The sequence below is a fragment of the Ammospiza nelsoni genome, chromosome 1 (assembly GCF_027579445.1).
Source record: "Ammospiza nelsoni isolate bAmmNel1 chromosome 1, bAmmNel1.pri, whole genome shotgun sequence".
In the NCBI taxonomy this organism is placed as follows: domain Eukaryota; kingdom Metazoa; phylum Chordata; class Aves; order Passeriformes; family Passerellidae; genus Ammospiza; species Ammospiza nelsoni.
In genome coordinates, this window is record NC_080633.1 from 5618369 (window position 1) to 5634934 (window position 16566).

A 16566-nucleotide genomic window follows, 5' to 3' on the forward strand; every position below is an offset into this window, starting at 1 on the left:
GCCCTCTCTGGTGCTCACACCCACTTTGGGGTCCATGCTGTCCCTGTAGCTCCTCAAACCCTTGTGGGACACAGCTTCCCCATGGTACCCAAATTCATTTTGGGGTCCCCCAGTCCTCTGTGCTACTCAGATCCACTTTGGAGTCCAACCTGTCCCTGTGGCTCCTCAACCCCTTGTGGGACACAGCTTCCCCATGGGACTCGCAGCGGCCCGGAGGGATGCGGGGCGATGCGGGGCAGTGCGGAGAGATACCGAGCGGTGGGAGGGGATGCGGGGCGGTTCGGAGCGATGCGGGGCGGTACGGGGAGATGCGGGGCGGTGCGGAAGGGTTGCGGGGCGGTGCGGGGAGATGCGGGGCGGTACAGAGAGATGCGGGGCGGTGCCTCCCGCCGCTCCTGACTCAGCGCCCCGCCCGGCGGGGGCAGGAAGCCGGGCGGGCCGGCCGGCCCCGCTCCTGTCACCGCCTGCGTCAGAGCCCGGAGTTTTCCACTGACGGAAAAGGGCAGCGCGGGGCGGCGCAGCCCGGCCCGGCCCCGGCAGCGGAGCGGGAGGCGCCGCGCCAGGCACCGCCGCTGCAGCCGGAGCCGCCACCGCCGCCGCAGGTAGGGACCGGGCGGGCAGCGGCGCCGGGATGGGGATGGGATGGGATGGGGGAGCCGGCGTAGGCGGCGAGGGGGAGGCTCTCGTTCTCGCGTTTCACCACCGGCGGCTGCGGCTGCGGGGTCCGCTCGGTGCCTGCCCAGCGCGGGGCTCGGCCGCCGGTTCCCGGCTCGGAGCCGTCCCGCCCGCTGTGCCGGGGTCGCTGCCGGTGCCCGCCGCTCGCTGCCGGCGGTCGCGCCGCCCCGGCGCCGTCTGGCCGCGCTGCCGTGCCCGGCGGGGCTGCGGCTGGGGCTGAGCCTCCGGGGAGCTCCGCGAGCCGCCGGGGCAGCGGGACCGCGTTCCCTCCTCGGGGGAAGGGCCGCGGGTTCGCTGCGCCCCCGAGCCGGCCCCCCGCACTCTGCCCTACGGACACCCGAGCAGCTTGATGATATTTATTAGGAGTAGCGCAGAGTTCCCTTCTCACCCCGGCCCCGGTAAGTCCAGGCTCCGCTCCATCCCCGCGGTTCCAATTTTTTGATGTTGAGAGAAAGGTTGGGGAGGGGGTTGGGGGGAGCCTTGCCGGCTCGCTCTTCCCCAAATGCGCCCGGCTGGGGATGCTTTCCCGTCGCTACAGCAACACCTACCGACGGGCGCACGGAGGGACGGACGGGCGGACAGACGGAGCGGGGCACCCCCCACACCCCCCCGCCGCCTCCCGAAATAAGGCATCGCGGCTTTTACAGCCCACCTGAAAAAAAAGGAGGGGAAAAATAAAATAAAAAAAAGGATACCCCGTCTCCCGCCCCCGAGTTCTAAGTTTTCTCAGGTTTTTATAATTTTTTTTTTGCCTGCTCCCTCCCGCTCCCTCCTCTACCCCCGGCATCCTCAAAAGTGTCTGTCACCTCCGAGTTACATAATGTCGCTGTAGGAAGCGACACACGCTGTAGGAAGAGGCTGACACACAGGGACAGCCCTTTCCTAAAGCAGCTCAGCCTCGCTAACGCCTGGAATGCCAACGCCTGGGTGGGATGGATGGATTGATGGAGGGATGGAGGGAAAACCCTCGCGGCCGTTTACAAACCTCGAAGTCACAGAATGAGGGAATCCTTAAGGGCTGGAAAAGCCCTCTAAAATCCCCGAGTCCAACCCTTCACCCAGCACTGCTAGGTTAAGTCTTATCATCTGTTATCAGCAATTGATCGCCAGTTATTAATTGATTTTATGACTTTATTTTTTTTCGTGAAAATGGTTTTAGTTTTGCTCTGCTGAGCAGTTTGCAGAGGTGGCCCGTCAAGGTGTGTGTGTGGGGAGGGGGGTGGGGTTATTTTCAGGATGGTTGGGTTTGTTCTCCTCCCGGAGAGACTCCGCAGCTCCCGGCAAAGGCTTTAATAATTCAGCGCAGGAAATGCGTGCGTATATATAGCAGGGAAGGTAACGCACAGCGTGTACCTACAGGAGGACAAATATGGAAACCTGGTGTGAATTATTCATGAGGTGTGATCAAATAGAGGATTTTCCTAGACAAAGCACACTTCGCTGTTTTCCTGTTTGTTACAGCACAATCTGCGCCGAGTACATCCGAACCTCCTTTCATTTTGGGCCGTGTCAGATAACCTTTAATGTATTTGCTGAAATCTCTTATTTACCTTTCAAGCTGTCACGGCAAGAACTAAGGGGCTTGGTAGAAAAATCTGACAAGCCTTTTTTTTTTTTTTTTTTTTTTCTTTTCTTTTATTTCTTTTTTTTTTTTTTCCTTTGTGGCCTTCCAAAAATTAGGAGCTGGAGTAAGCACTTGTGCTGCTCCTTCCGGGGAAGGTGTTTTGCTTGCTCAGCCTCTGACAGGAGCACAAACTCGCGGTGCTACGGACTGATTCATGCTCCCACTCCGCAGCACGACGTACTTTGGGTTTTGCTGTTGCATAGTAGGCAGAGGCTATTTTTAACCGGAGCAAGGTTATGAAACCTTAGACCCAGCTGGGTGAAAATAATCTGGTCTGAACTGGAAAGCACGGCTTTATGTGGCTGGGAACACGCGTGGGACTGTCCCCTGGAGGCTCCTGGTGGGATGATGCCGCTCCCCTCGGCTCCAGCCAGCCCCGAAATTGGGAAGTGCTGTCATCGGGAGGCTGTCACGGCGGCACGGGGGAAACCACTTAAGTAAATATGCGAAGAATTAAAATAGTTAAATGATTGAGCAATGAATCAGTGCTGATAGCGTGGCGATTATTCAATAACCCTGAGGTGTTGCTGGGCTCACCGCTGCTGTTAGACATCAGATTTCTGGGATTGCAGAGCGGCAGGCTCAGCTCCGCAGCGCTTTTTTGGGGGGATTCTCACACCGAGATCTCTTTAGAGCCCACAAGAAACGGCGGCGTGCAAACAAACACCAACCCCGGCGACCGCTCCACCAGCTGCCCTCGCAGCCGTACCTGGCTGAAATATGCGGTGGTGTTTTTTAAACTAATATTTACTCCTGCTAGACCTGCACAGCCACTGCGGCTCCGGGGGAGGGAGCGGAGCCGCTCTGACTCACGGCTCAGCGCGGTCCGGAGCTCGCTCCCAGCGTCCCGGTGTGCTGGGAACGCTCCATCCACCTCGCTGTGGGCTGGAATAAATCCGCTGTGCCCTCCTGGCGTGCAGAATTCCACTTTGTCTCCCTGAGGTTTAAAGTCAGCAAACCAGCTCAAAAAGTCACCGGAGAACAAATGGTTTTAGTGCACTGTGCTGAGTTTGGGGGGGGGTCAGAGGGATTGTTTCTTTGATCGCTTGGCAAAAGAAACTTTGCTTTCAATTACTGATGCACAGATCGGGATGCTTCCATTCTTTAGGATGCTCTGCCAACCAACACCCCCCAAAATCTGAGATATTCTTGCTCCTGGGTGTTCTCCTGCAATGCCATGGGAATTGTGGCACAAGCAAAGGCAGCTGCTGCAGTCGCTGTGAGGAGTTTCCTTTGCTTGGCTTGTGCTGCTGCTTCAAAGCACATCTACAGCCCCCAAACACAGCTCTGAAACATCTCCTCCTCCTCCCAATTCTGCCCAAAGCCTCTTTGTGCAGTTTCCTGGAGATTGGACACTGGTAGGGGTTTTTTAGTTGCCTTCCTCTGCACTTGGCTAAACCAATGCCAAACCTTCTTAAATCTAAATTACTCGAAATATTTACTGTTGAGACGTCGTCCAAGAGGAGGATAGTTAAAACATTAATTCCTTGCATTCCAGTGTATTAGGGCTTTACCCTGCAACTTGTTGGGTGCCAGAAATGGGGCTTTGCAGATTGGGTTCCCTTCCCCCCCCAACTGGACTGCCCCCTCCTATTCCCCCCACCCAAACTTTAATGCTTAAAAAAAAAAAAAAAAAGAAAAAAAAAAAAAAAAAAGGAGGGAGAGAGAAAGAAAGGAATGCACATCTGGGCTAAATATTTGTTAGAAAGTATTCCCAGGATAGTGGGAGTTCTGGTGCCAGAGAGGAATTCCTGCGGGTTTGATCCATTGCATTATGTACTTGTTCCAAAAGCTGTTTTCAGTAAAATAGATGAGTAAGAAGTCTTAGCCAAGAACAGAATGTCTTTTTTGGCAACTGAAAGGAAGATAGGATTATTTTATTTCAGGTTATGTAAAAAAAAAAAAAAAAAAAAAAAAAGAGAGAGAGAAGGTGGTAAAATCCTGCACTCCATGGAGCCTGCAGAGATTTGCAATGGCAAACTCAGATACAGAAATTTATTTTTTCCATGCTTCTGTGGACATTTTTGGGACTTGCTTTTAAGACACTGCTGGTTCCTTGCAAAATTGCTGCAATTAAAATATCCTCGTTGTGTCTGAATGAGCCTCGGGGCTTTTTTGGCTGAGTGACCAGTGGCCTTGGTGACATGGCTTTAAAGGCAGCGTCCAAACTGCTGGTGTGAATTCTGTCTCCACATGCCAGGGTGAGGAGGGGAGCAGAGGATCACCCTGGCTTTGGCAGTAAAATGCCTGTCTGGAGGATTTTTTGGGGTAGGGTAGAAACAGACACTGATGGGTGAAGCTCCACTATGTCTCTCTTGAGAAGGATTTGAAAATTTGGCTTGGAAAACATCACAGCCATAAATCAGCAATGAGGGGGAAGGTGTGACAGGAGAAAATCACTATATTTTGGCTTGTGGGCAGCAGGTTCACCAGCTTTTTCCCATTAGCGGGGAATCCTGTTTGCACAACGCCTCCTTTGCATTAACAAAACAATAGGTGTCTTGAAGAAGACAGTGTGCCAAAAGTGGTTTTTTCCCCCTATCCATTAGGCTCATTCGCATAGATGGGGAGCTGCACAAACCTCCCTTCATCCTCCTGGCTGGTGATAGTATTTAAAAAATAAATAAATAGAATTGCACCATCTTATGCACAGCTTGCCTTGGCTCTGGCTTGGTGTTTGTGTTAGCTGGGTTCTCTGGCTGTGGGAGAGCGCTCTGGTTTCCCTCTGGGCTGGCTCTGGGGGGATGTGGTGCAGCCCATGATGGGAAAGGTGACCTGAGCATCAGGGCTGCTGCATCCTTGGTCCAGCCCTGGGAGTTATCCCTGTCTCAGCAGCATGGCCTTGGCTGTTCCAGCAGCCTCTGGTGTCTCCCACGGCACTTGGATGTGGTCAGCACCGCATCTCTGAGGGTGTTTGCTCTTGGAAATGTGTCCTACAGGCATTCTAGGGTTCCTCCCTCCCTTGGCTATAGTGGCATCCCTCACTGTCATCCCTCACTGTCCTGTGGAGCATTCTCTCTGCAGCAGGAGCTGATGCTCTTTCAAGCCACATGAGGGATTTTTTTTTGCAAAGTTTTTGCCCATTCCAGGTGTGGACAGTGGGGTCTGCAAACCTCTGCAAACAAAAAGCAGCCCAGGCTATGGATTTCAAGAATTTCTTTGCTCCTGATTATTTCCTAAAGAGACAGAGCAGGAGGCACATGCACAAAAATAAAGCAAATAAAATTTTGTTATTCGCTGTTTTGCGGCCACCTGCGAGCTCAGCTTTGCCATGGAGCTGGAGCAGGCAGCAAAGGGGTTAATCCAGGTGTTGGGTAGGACATGTGCTGCTGGAGGGTGGCCAAATCCACCTTCTCTGCATCTATTTTGGATTAGGGCCAAAAAAACAACAACCCCTCTGTGGCAAAACCACCTGCAGCTCCAGGTCTGTTGAGGAGGAGGAGGGATCCCTTCTCCCCAGGTTCAGGGGGATGGGCTGGCCCTGTAAGCACGCCTTGCAGCCAATGATTAACTCCTCCAGGCCAGGGAAGGGCTCCAGCCAGGGACTTTTGTGACCTTTAAGGTGACTATTGTCTCCTGGGAAGCTGGTGGTAAACATAATTAGGGAGGGTTGGTGCAGGACTTGGAAGGAACTGTGTGCTCCTGTCCTGCAATGTGATACTGCTTGGGGCTGTCAGGACACTGAAAATCCCATGGTGGGGACGTTCTGCCACTGGTGTGGTGTCTGTGCTGTCAGAAGGGCAGGTTTAGAGCTTTTTTGTTTTGTTTTTTTTTTCTTTTTCAGAGACTTAACTTCAGACATGCAAAGCGGGGTGAGAAAGTGTTTGGGTTGCAAAGAATGGAGAAGTTTTCGTGTGGTGGGAGGGGATGTGGACTCTGTGTCTGGCATCCCTGTATCTGCACTGCCACCATCCCAGGGCTGTCTGCTGTCCCAGGTTATCCAAGTTCTAGGGATGCTTTAGCTTTTGTGTATTATGGGGTGGCTGGTAGCATCCCACATTGCTGGGGCTCTCCCCTCCTTGCTGGAAGGAGTTCCTGGGCTGGGGCTGCATCCCTGCAATGTGATTGTGTCTTACATGGTGGGATGGGGTCAGAGCAAGCCACCCCTCAGGCAGCAGCTCTCAGCTCTGGGGATGGCTCACTGGCTCCCAAATAAGCTTCTGCAGGAGCAGGGGGAGCTGGGCTGGTGTTGCCAGAGTCTCAAAGGTGGAATGATCCACCATCAATGCATCCCAGGCTGAGTGGGTGCTGATGTCCATTAGAATCATAAAATATCCTGAATTGAAGGGGCCTACAAAGATCATCAAGTCCCAGCTCCTGGCCATACACAGGACCACCCCAAGAATCCCACCCTGTGCCTGAGAGCATTGCCCAAACTTACTGTAGGCAAAGGCTTTCATGTTTTCTTTTTATGTCTCCCGAATTTGCACAAACTTTATAAAAGCAAAGTTTAAAAGATGCAACACAGTTATTTTTGGCTTTCTTTTATTTTATTTTTTTTTTCCTTTAAGATGAGCAGGGGCAAAGCATGCAGGAAATTTAGGAATCTAGGCAAGTACAGAGCTCCTTTGTTTTTAATTAGCTGCGTTGTTTTTAATTGCTTCTATGCTTGATACATAACCCAGCCTAAACAAGAATAGCTTATTGAATGGGGGACTGACTATGAAAGGCACTGTGAGGAGAAGGGCTGTTCTTCACAGTTGATATATTTGTATTTCAGTGCTTCATTTAATAAGTCTGTTTCCCCGAGGGGCTGTAGCAAGTAAATCATGCCAACAGATTGTTTTCTGCAAACTGGCTTATTTTTGTAATTAGCAAGACGTTAAAGCTGTAACTGCATAGAAAGCAATCTGGGTGAGGAGTGAACATGAAAGAATTAGTAAGCAAAATGTAATACTTACTGTTTGATGACATTAGTGTTGATTGGATTGGTTTCTGGACAGTTTGTTGTCTGGGATAGTCAGTTTTTTCTGCAGTGTTGTGGAAATGGGAGAGAAATTCACAGGTGTGCACGGTGAGTGTAGTGAGATGAGGTGTTTTAGGGGCAGCACTTTTTGGGAATCACATCTGTATGGCCAAGTGGATCTGATGGGGAAGCCTTGCTGGGGGTTACAGCTGTCCTGCTCATTACTAGAAACTGCTAAAATTTCCCTGTCTTCATGTTGTGTTTTTCCCTTTGTTTTCCAGTTATATGACAAAAACGGCGTCACCATGAGCGGAGTATTGAAAAGGAAGTATGAAGAGCTGGGAGATGACAGCACCTACTGCTCCTCCTCCTCCTGCTCCCCCCTGTCCTCCTCAGCATCCTCAGGCTGGGACACTGATGAGGAGAATTCCCGTGGAGAGCCCAAGCCCAGCTCTGCCTTAATGTCCAGCTTCACCCGTGAGTAGCTCTGGCTTTCCCAGGGTCAGCCATGCCTCTGCATGGGATTTTTGTAGGGTGGTGGTGGCTCATCATCTCACAGAGACCCCCTTGGGGCACGCCTTTATGGCTGGAAGTAGTTGTGGCACCTGCTCCTTGCTGTGACACTGGTTTATAATCATCCATCCTCCTCACAGTGGTCTTCCACAGCCCTTCCTTCCAGTATTTATTATTCCTTTGGAATATTTTTGCTGAAGTCCAGGCTTGCAGGAATAGAAACCCAAGGATGGGTGTGCACAAAAGCATGTGGGTGCCTCCAAGCCTTTGCTGCAGAACCATCCCACCAACCCTCAATTCCCTGTCAAGCTGTTTCACAGACAGTGAAGGCCTGTAATGCTCTTTTTAAAAAATGATTAACCAGTAACGTAATTACCATTTCAGAACTTGTTTCCTACGTAAATTGGGTACTTTGCCAAAGAACATGACACATTTGACATTGCCTGAGCGGCTAGTACAGATAAAAGCTATTTTGTTTTCCCAGCAATGTAAGTTTTGAGAGCTTTTAGGAAAACACACAGAAGGCAGGGTTGTAAAGCCTTTATCTGCCGTGTGAAGGGAAAAATAAAAAGTACAATAGAAGAACATCTTCATGGAGGAGAAATAGTCCAACCTAGTAAATTATACTGAACACCCACTGTATGTAGCAGTTAAGGTCCACTTAGCAGACATACACAAACACGCAGTGGTCTGAAAAGGCTTTAGAAGTCTTGTAATAATAAAGAGTCTCATTCTTGCTTGTCTTCCCAGGTTTTGTGACAAAACAATGAACTTTTTGTGCTCTCTGGCTCAATTGGAAAAGGGTCAGGAATGGGAAAACAATTTCAGAGGAGGGGTGCAGGGAGAGGGAAGCAAATGCCAAAGTGCAGCAGCTCGGCCGATAGATGATCGTGGTGGTGAACTTGCCTTCTGATAAAGAGCTCGTGTTTTAGGAGATTGAGTCAAGGTTATTGTGAAAATGCAACTCGCAGTGCAGAGATATGATCAGAGTGACTGCAGGGCCCAGTGTGAACCCCCAGCTATTGAGCAGAAGCTGCTGACACAGCTGGGTGAACACTTCTTTTTTATCTTTTTTTTTTGTTTTCACATGAAACCGAAACACTGTATTTTGGCAAGTGAGACCTGTGAAATGTGGGTGCAGTTAACTGTCCAGTCTTGCACTTTCACAGCCTTTGGGGCCCACCAAACCAGCTGAGCCCCTCGGGTTGTTGTAGAATTTTCCTTGGATCCCATGCAGGGCTACTTGTGGCTCTGCTTCCCAAAGAGCAGGGCTTGATCCCAGCTCTGCAGCACTCACCCATCCTTTCTGGGTTATTTTTTTCCAACCAAAGCACCCCTGCACTAGCAGAGAATGGGACCAGAAATGCCTCCCCACCACAAATTTGGGTGTAGCTGGCTCTTGTTCCTGCCACACTCACGTGGCTGTGCCTGGCTTTGCTTTCTTGGCAGGCCACACTCGTGGAAACTCACTGGCTCTGAACCTGCCCTGACTAATTATTCCTCCTGCATCTCCTGTGTTTGCATGTGCAGCTGTGCAAGGCCAGGTATCTCTGGAGAGGCTCTGCTCTAAGTGATGTGTAGCATGTTTCAGCAGTTTAAGATAAACCAGAGTCATGTATTGCCGTGTTTACCCAGGGATCACCTGCACAAAGATTAACATCTTTGCAGCTGCTCTCAAATGAGTCTCTTGAGAATAAACCACAGATTCAGAGTTCCTCCCAGTGGATGGTGAGAGGAAGTACCAGGAAAAAACAGCAATTTCGGCTGTTTTCTGCCCTGCCACAGAAGCTGGAGCCATGAAGCACCAGGAATAGCAATGCCCTGGCATCCCAGGAGCAGACCAGGGGCTCCTGAGCGTGGGGCAGAGTGGATTTAGAGAGGCAGATGTGTAGGTTGCTTGTTCATTATGCTCTGCCACACGTGAAGAATAAGCAAATGGATGTTCCTGGGGGAAGTCAAGCAGGAAGGAGAAGCAGCAGCCACCTTGTAGGGTGAATGTCATCAGTGACTCTGATGCAGCAAGGCTTGGCTTAGCTTCCTCTCCATCCTCATCCCACCTCTGAAGTGCTAGCTCCTAAAACACCACCAAGCAATGTTGTAGCTTTGTCCCAGCGTTTTTCTGTTGAGAGAGTAATTACAAATCCTGCCTGTTTGTAATATTTCTATTCCATCTGCAGCATGGCTTAGTGTTTTTTCTTTTTTTCAATTCTCCCTTTTTAGCCACGTCAATCCTGAAGAAATCCAAGCGACTAAAGAAGAACAATGTGGAGTTTGACCGGGTCACTGTGTTTTACTTCCCACGCTGCCAGGGCTTCACGAGCGTGCCCAGCCGTGGGGGCTGTACCCTGGGCATGGTCAGCAAGCACAGCTCCTCCCGCCAGTTCACGCTGGCAGAGTTTTCAAAGGAGCAGGAGAACGTCCGTCGGGGCAAGCTCGAAGAGAAATTAAAAGAGGAGAAGTTGGAAGCGTTGAAATGGAAAGTGAGTGAGGAGTGTGGGGCTGGGTTGATGGGGAGCTGGTGGATGCTGTTGGTTAATTGGCCAGTTTTTAGTAAGAGCCTCCGAGACCTGAGAACATCAATCTTTAACTCTCAGTTTGGGTCTCCAAAAAACACAGGCTCCAGTGGGGGACTTTCATTTAGTTCTCCACCTTTGAAAAGTGAAAAGACACAGAAGACATTTTTGCTCTTTTGGTGGTACCTCTCTGTCCAGGGATCCACTTGAGACTCTTCTTGGTGTCTCCCAAAGTCTTTTCATTTCTGGTTTAGATACTTGATATCCCAGTCAGAAAGACCAGTCAGGTCTTGACTTAGATGTTGATCCTGAGGTTGGCCACCATGGGGAAGAATTCATCCCTTCCTTATTTCCCCTCAGCTGCGGGCTCCAATGGTTCTGAGTCCCAAACTAACGCTTTGTCCATGTTCTGCCCTCAGCTGACCATGAACGGCACCAAGGAGTCGGAGGAGGCCAACCAGCTCACCATCGAGGACATCTCCGACGACGACATCGACGTCAGCAACGTGGACCTGGAGGATGGCTTCTTCCTGCAGCCCTACCCCGCCAAGAAGAGGCGGGCGCTGCTGAAGGCCGTGGGCGTGAAGAAGATCGACAAGGAGGAGAAGCGGGAGCTGCACAACATCCGCCTGTCCCGGGAGGACTGCGGCTGCGACTGCCGCGAGGTCTGCGACCCCGAGACCTGCAGCTGCAGCTTGGCAGGCATTAAATGTCAGGTACAGCCTCACCCCTGGGCATGAGGGGATGCTGTGGCTCCAGCTGGGTGTTAGAGCAGGGGAGTGTGAGCAAGAAGAAACTTACTTTTGCTCCCTTATGTCTCCTTTTGGACCGTTTTGTTTTGCTTTTTGGTTTTGGAATCTTTGGACAGGGCTGGGGCAGCCTGTAAATCCATCTGCTTCCACCTCCCCTTGGAGGTGAGGAAAGCTCTTGGAGCATCCCTCAGGCTGCAAGGCAGGCACTGCTTGAAAGCGTTCTCTTCCCAAATCACACACTCAGCCATCCCCACGCTGCAATGAGAACGTCCCTGCTTTACATTCCCATGAGATCCATACCTGCTCGATCTCCTGTTGGGCCACGTGGGAATGTCTGCAAGGAAGAGCTCCTTGCTCCTCACATGAGGCTGCGCTTTCTCCCCCTCCCCCAGGTTTTATTTTTAATTCCTTTTTCTTCTGGTGTGTGTCACAAATCCCAGCGTGCTCAGGCGAACGTGGGAGTGTCAGCTGAGCGTCAGCCCACAGCGGAGCTGTGCAGGCCACCTGCACTGTGGGATAATCCCCCTCTATTCAATTAGGGAGTTATATTTTTCAGGGTATTTTTTGCAGGTGCCTGCCCAGCTGTATTTAGGGAGCCTCATTCCCTATTCTGGGCGCTGCTTTCTCCCTCGCTGCCGTGTTTGGAAGCTGGGGGTGGCGGAGGTGGGTGCGCACACACGGGTGCTCCATGTGTGTGTCACAGCCCCCCTCTAGTGGCTGCTGCAGATCAGATAGTGAAATCATTAAACAGCAATAAAGAAAAATCTCACTTTTGCTCCCTTATGTCTCCCTTTGGACCATTTTATTTTGCTTTTTGTTTTCGGAATATTTTTTCTTCACTTGTACTGAAATCCAGCTTTTTATGACACCTCTTCAAAAGAGCAGGGTGGTTTTCTTTTTTTTTTCTTCCTGCTTTTGAACCCCTCAGCTGTTACTTGGTTTCTCAGGGCAGGCGAGTCACGGGCAGTTTTGGTTTTATGCCACTGGGTTCAATCCTAACCCTCCCTTTCTGTTTTTCCCTGTTGCCAGATGGATCACACCTCCTTCCCCTGCGGCTGCACCAAGGACGGCTGCGGCAACACCGAGGGCAGGATCGAGTTCAACCAGGCCCGCGTGCAGACGCATTTCATCCACACCATCATGAAGCTGGAGCTGGAGAAGCAGCAGCAGCAGAGCAGCGAGAAGGTGGCGGAGGCCGAGCCCCCATTCCGGGAGCGGCTCCCTGCGCTGGGATGCGCGGCAGGGAAGGGCTCGCTGGAGGAGCGCGCGGTGCCGCTGGCGCCTGCCTTCCAGTTCAGCCCCGACCTGGAGGCCCTGGGGGAGAACAGCTGCAGCAGTGACATGACAGACTCCTCCATCTCCTCCCACCCCAGCGAGGACCTGGAGGAGCCCTACGAGAGCCTCCCCTCCGACAAGTCCCAGTCGGACGTGGACGACGACGGCTTGGCACGCATCCTCCACTTCAACGACTCGGATGCCGAGGAGGAGAGCAGGCGTGGCCAGGATGACCTCGGCTGCTTCCATCCCACCGACTTCTTCATCGAGGACCACGGCAGCGAGGCCAAGCCCATCCCTGGCCACTTGTCCCACCTGTCGGAGTGCCTGGATGAGAATGCCAACCAGGACAGCGGGGGTTTGCTGGAGGATGCAGCCCACGGGAGGTGCGATGGGCTGTCCTGCTGCGCCCCCTCCTCCACTGAGCCCTGCTCCAAGAGCTACGCCGACCTCAGCCTTTCCTCTGATTCCTTGGATTTCTTCCAGTCCTTCTCGGACTATAACTTGGGACCCCTTTACAACTCCTTAAAGGAGTATGAGAACCTGGATAACTTCTCAGCGTTACAGTTTCAGTTGCCTAATTTCCCTGGCTTCCCACAAGCCGGAGATCAAGGCTCCTGTTTCTTGGAGTCCCTCATTGGTTTGTCTGAATCCGTCCCTGAAACCCCAGCCCCTTTCACAGACAATCAACTTTTGGAGGATGCCATCAAGTCATCACTGATGGAGACAGTGAAGGTGTGAAACACTGATGTGGCTCAGGCAAGGACTGATGCCAAAAGGAAAACGGAGGAACAGTTGGACAGGCAAACTTTCACTGAAAGGATGGTGTGCTACTCAAATCTAAGGAGGAAAAAACAGCAACAGCAGAAGACTTTCTAAGCAAATTAACTATTTTTGGTCTTTATACAACATGGACGTTTTGACATACTGCAGCTGCAATCAGTTCTCTCACTGTTTGTGCAAAAATTTCTAAACTTTCATGATGGGGTGGGGAAGGGAGGGAGGGAGAAAGACTTTCACATGAGAATTTCCTTGTGTTTTGTATGAAAAGACCCGTTAAGAAAAACTCCTCGCTAACGTTGCCAGTCGTCCATACAGCCCCTTCTAGAAACGTTTCAGTGTTGCAGGAACTTTTTAAGGCAACTTTTTGATGCTGTATTTATTGTGAAAATTTGTGGTTTGCGTAAGAGTTGGCCCAACACACTCTTACGTTTAAATCTGACGAGGTTTACAGAAGAGATCCATACACTATATACATAATCATTCTTCATCTATTTATTGCAAATTCCAGAATTTAACTAGCCACTGAAGCTTGAACTAGCATGAAACCTTATTTAAATTGGTAATACCTCAGATGTATTATGTGTACAATCATATTTTTTTGCATAATATATCTGTATTTATTTATTTTCTACCTGTAGTACGTGAATAGCACTGTGGTTTGTCGATGACCTGGAAGGGCAATAAGGTCTTCAAGAGGAAGATGACCCTGGTTTTTCTGAGTCTGAATGATGTTGGTCTTCACTTCACATTTCTAAAAACACTGAACAGAAGTGGTGTGGGAGGGGAGGGACGAGGGAAGAGTTTGTGCAACGTCCCTTGGTTTCTCCCAGCCTTGTCGTAGACATGAGAATGGTGTTTGGTCTCCATAATGTCACTGTGGAGAGCAAAGCAAGCAAAACCTTCAACTATTTAAGGAGTAACATTAATACTAGCACGAAACAAAACCCAACCCCTTTTTGTAAATTATTTTATAATTTATTTAATTTCCTAGGCATTTGGCCATGAGATCTTTCCCCATCAGTTATGGTGCCTGAATATGCAGAGGAACTGTCAGCAGCGGTGGGGAGGTGGAACCAAAAGGACCTTGGCAGCCCTCATGGGAGGCTTTGGGAGAGCAAAGCCAAAACAGCAGCAGTGCTCAAGCTCCTCAGCAAGTGCTCCTTAGGACTCCCCAGCACTGAGGATGTCGCAGCTCCTAAATCCAGTGGGTCACGCTGATTGTACTATATTTTTATAGAGGCGAATCAAGTAATTCAAGCAAAACAGATGGATATGAAATTTTTTGGGTTATTTGTCCTGTGAGTAGAGTTTTTGAAGACCTGAAGACCAAGCTGGAAAACAGAAGGCTTTTGGTTTTTAAAATGAGAGAAACCTTTGTGTTTAGGAAGGATGCTGGAGGCTGCCTTGACCTTTTGTTATTTAAGTCAGTCTGAGAGCATGACACTGGCCATGAGATGTAACTGGACAAAAAAAATCTGTGCATCAGTGATACACTAAGTGCCTACACCAGTGGTATGGAAAAAGCAAAATGGATTTAAAACCTACTGGCTTTAAATTCCCCCTTGGAAAATTTGGTGATGGGAGTGATTCCTGGCATTACCAGCACAGGAGGAGGAGGAGACAGTTCTGGTGTCCCCAGCTCTGCTGCCCTGGGAGCAGCTGGAGGGAACTTCTGGGGGTGCAGAGACACACAGACAAGGGAACCAACCCTGACACACGGATTTGAGGATTTTTCCATTGGCTGAACTGTTTCTATCCCTGACCACAGGGGTGGTGCTCTTGGATACCTGCTCTTCGACAGGTGCCTCGCTGCAAACCTGCCGGCAATTTAGGAAACTTCTGGCGTACGAAACGTGGGTTGCTTGGGGTTTTTTTTTTTTTAAATCCTTATTATTGCTATTTAATTGTACATCTTCTCTGGTATTGAGCCGGTCAACTTGGAAGTGGAGCTGACCCCCATGGCCACGATCGGGTCCTGAGCCCGCGCTCGCCGCCGCTTCCTCCTGCAAGGCGACTGTAGGAATACTACTGGCAGATGGAGGATTTCCTGGATATATCTATTATTGTTATAATTATTATTATTGTTATTATTATTATAATTATTATTATTTTTATTATTATTTTTCATTGTCGTCATTGGTTCTTTAGACTGAAAAATCCCCTTTCCGGTTATCTCCTAGGTGGTAGCTCCTTCAGTTCCTTCAGACTGCATCCAAAATACTGACAGTTGAAAGTCTGGTAGCCTTCTGTATTTATTGGCACTAATATATTTTGTAACATTCCTAGGTTTCTCTGCATATATATATTTATATATATAAAATATATTTATATATTTTATATATAAATATATATATACACACACACACACTTTTTTTTAATGAATTATTGGGATTGAACTCCTGCCTTGTGGATTTTTTTTCAGTAATTTATTCTTTTTATTTGTGTTGGTGCCAAAAAAGAAAAAAACTTTTTTTCTCTTTTTCTTTTCCCCAGGGCACTGAATTGTAAATATATAATTTTTTTTTCTTCTTGGTATCTGTGTAAAAAGTTGCCTGTTAAACAGTTTAAAAACTGGGTATTTATTGACACAATCTGTAATTATCTAATGTATTGGTTGGAACACTTTGGTTTCAACATAGCTTTATTTTAGCTTTCTTTGTGTATATATTGTGATTATGTTGCTTAAAGGTACAAGTTAAAAAAAATGCTTTATTTTTACCTTATCCATTTGCATTTGTTTATAAAAAAAAAAAGCATATTTGTCTACAGCTGCTGTCTCTCATTTCATCGAAGCAATATGAAGAAATTTCCATTACACTTTCAATAAAATAATTTTGTTTGAAATTCTTCACTAATGTCCTTTTTGTGACACAATAACCTTTTCTTTTTTTTTCTAAATAGAGTAAAAATCAATGCATGCAATGTGGTTTTCCCAAACTTTTTAGCCTTGTAGATGGTGGCTGCTTGTCTCTAAGGGATGATAGAATAGACAACAATCTTGGCAGCATCCACATCACCAAGGAGAAATCTTGGGAAACCCTGGAAACCACTTTTCCTCCTGGGTTACAAATCATTTCTCATTGCCCCGTGGCCCCCCTGGGACCTGGAAGGATGCAGCTGGGCAGAAGCATCACCATGGTCCTGTGCCCCTGGGGAAAAACAGAAAAAATACTCTTGGTCATGGCAACAGCACGGAAAGAAGAGAGTAGCATGTGAAGCAGCAGCCCACTGTACAAAGGAAAAAAGATGAATAAATCCCAGGAATCTAGATGGGGAAAAGCACACCTCTCCCATGGGTCTGTGGCTGTCAGCACAGGCATAAATCATAACCACTGCCATTGACCTGAAAGCAAGGGAAATTGGCCAAAGAATGCCATTGTCTAGTTTTCCATTGGGAATCCATTTTTAAAGGTTGCCATCTGCCCCCAGAGCAGAGAAGCTCAATTAATTGAATAAACTATTTGTTACAAATTATTTGCTGAGCTGTAAAAGCAGAAATACTGAAAAGAGGCTCATCCATGGAGG

At 49.1% G+C, this 16566-nt stretch overlaps 1 protein-coding gene across 1 annotated transcript; it reads left to right on the forward strand.

The window, feature by feature from the left end:
• The first annotated feature begins 507 nt into the window (after positions 1 to 507).
• Positions 508 to 15892, forward strand: CSRNP1 (cysteine and serine rich nuclear protein 1). Its single transcript, XM_059471193.1, has 5 exons — positions 508 to 602; positions 7487 to 7682; positions 9939 to 10198; positions 10651 to 10947; positions 12013 to 15892. The coding sequence occupies exons 2-5, from the start codon at positions 7511 to 7513 to the stop codon at positions 12997 to 12999; spliced, it is 1716 nt and encodes a 571-aa protein (XP_059327176.1). The 5' UTR covers positions 508 to 602; positions 7487 to 7510; the 3' UTR covers positions 13000 to 15892.
• The last annotated feature ends 674 nt before the right edge of the window (positions 15893 to 16566 follow it).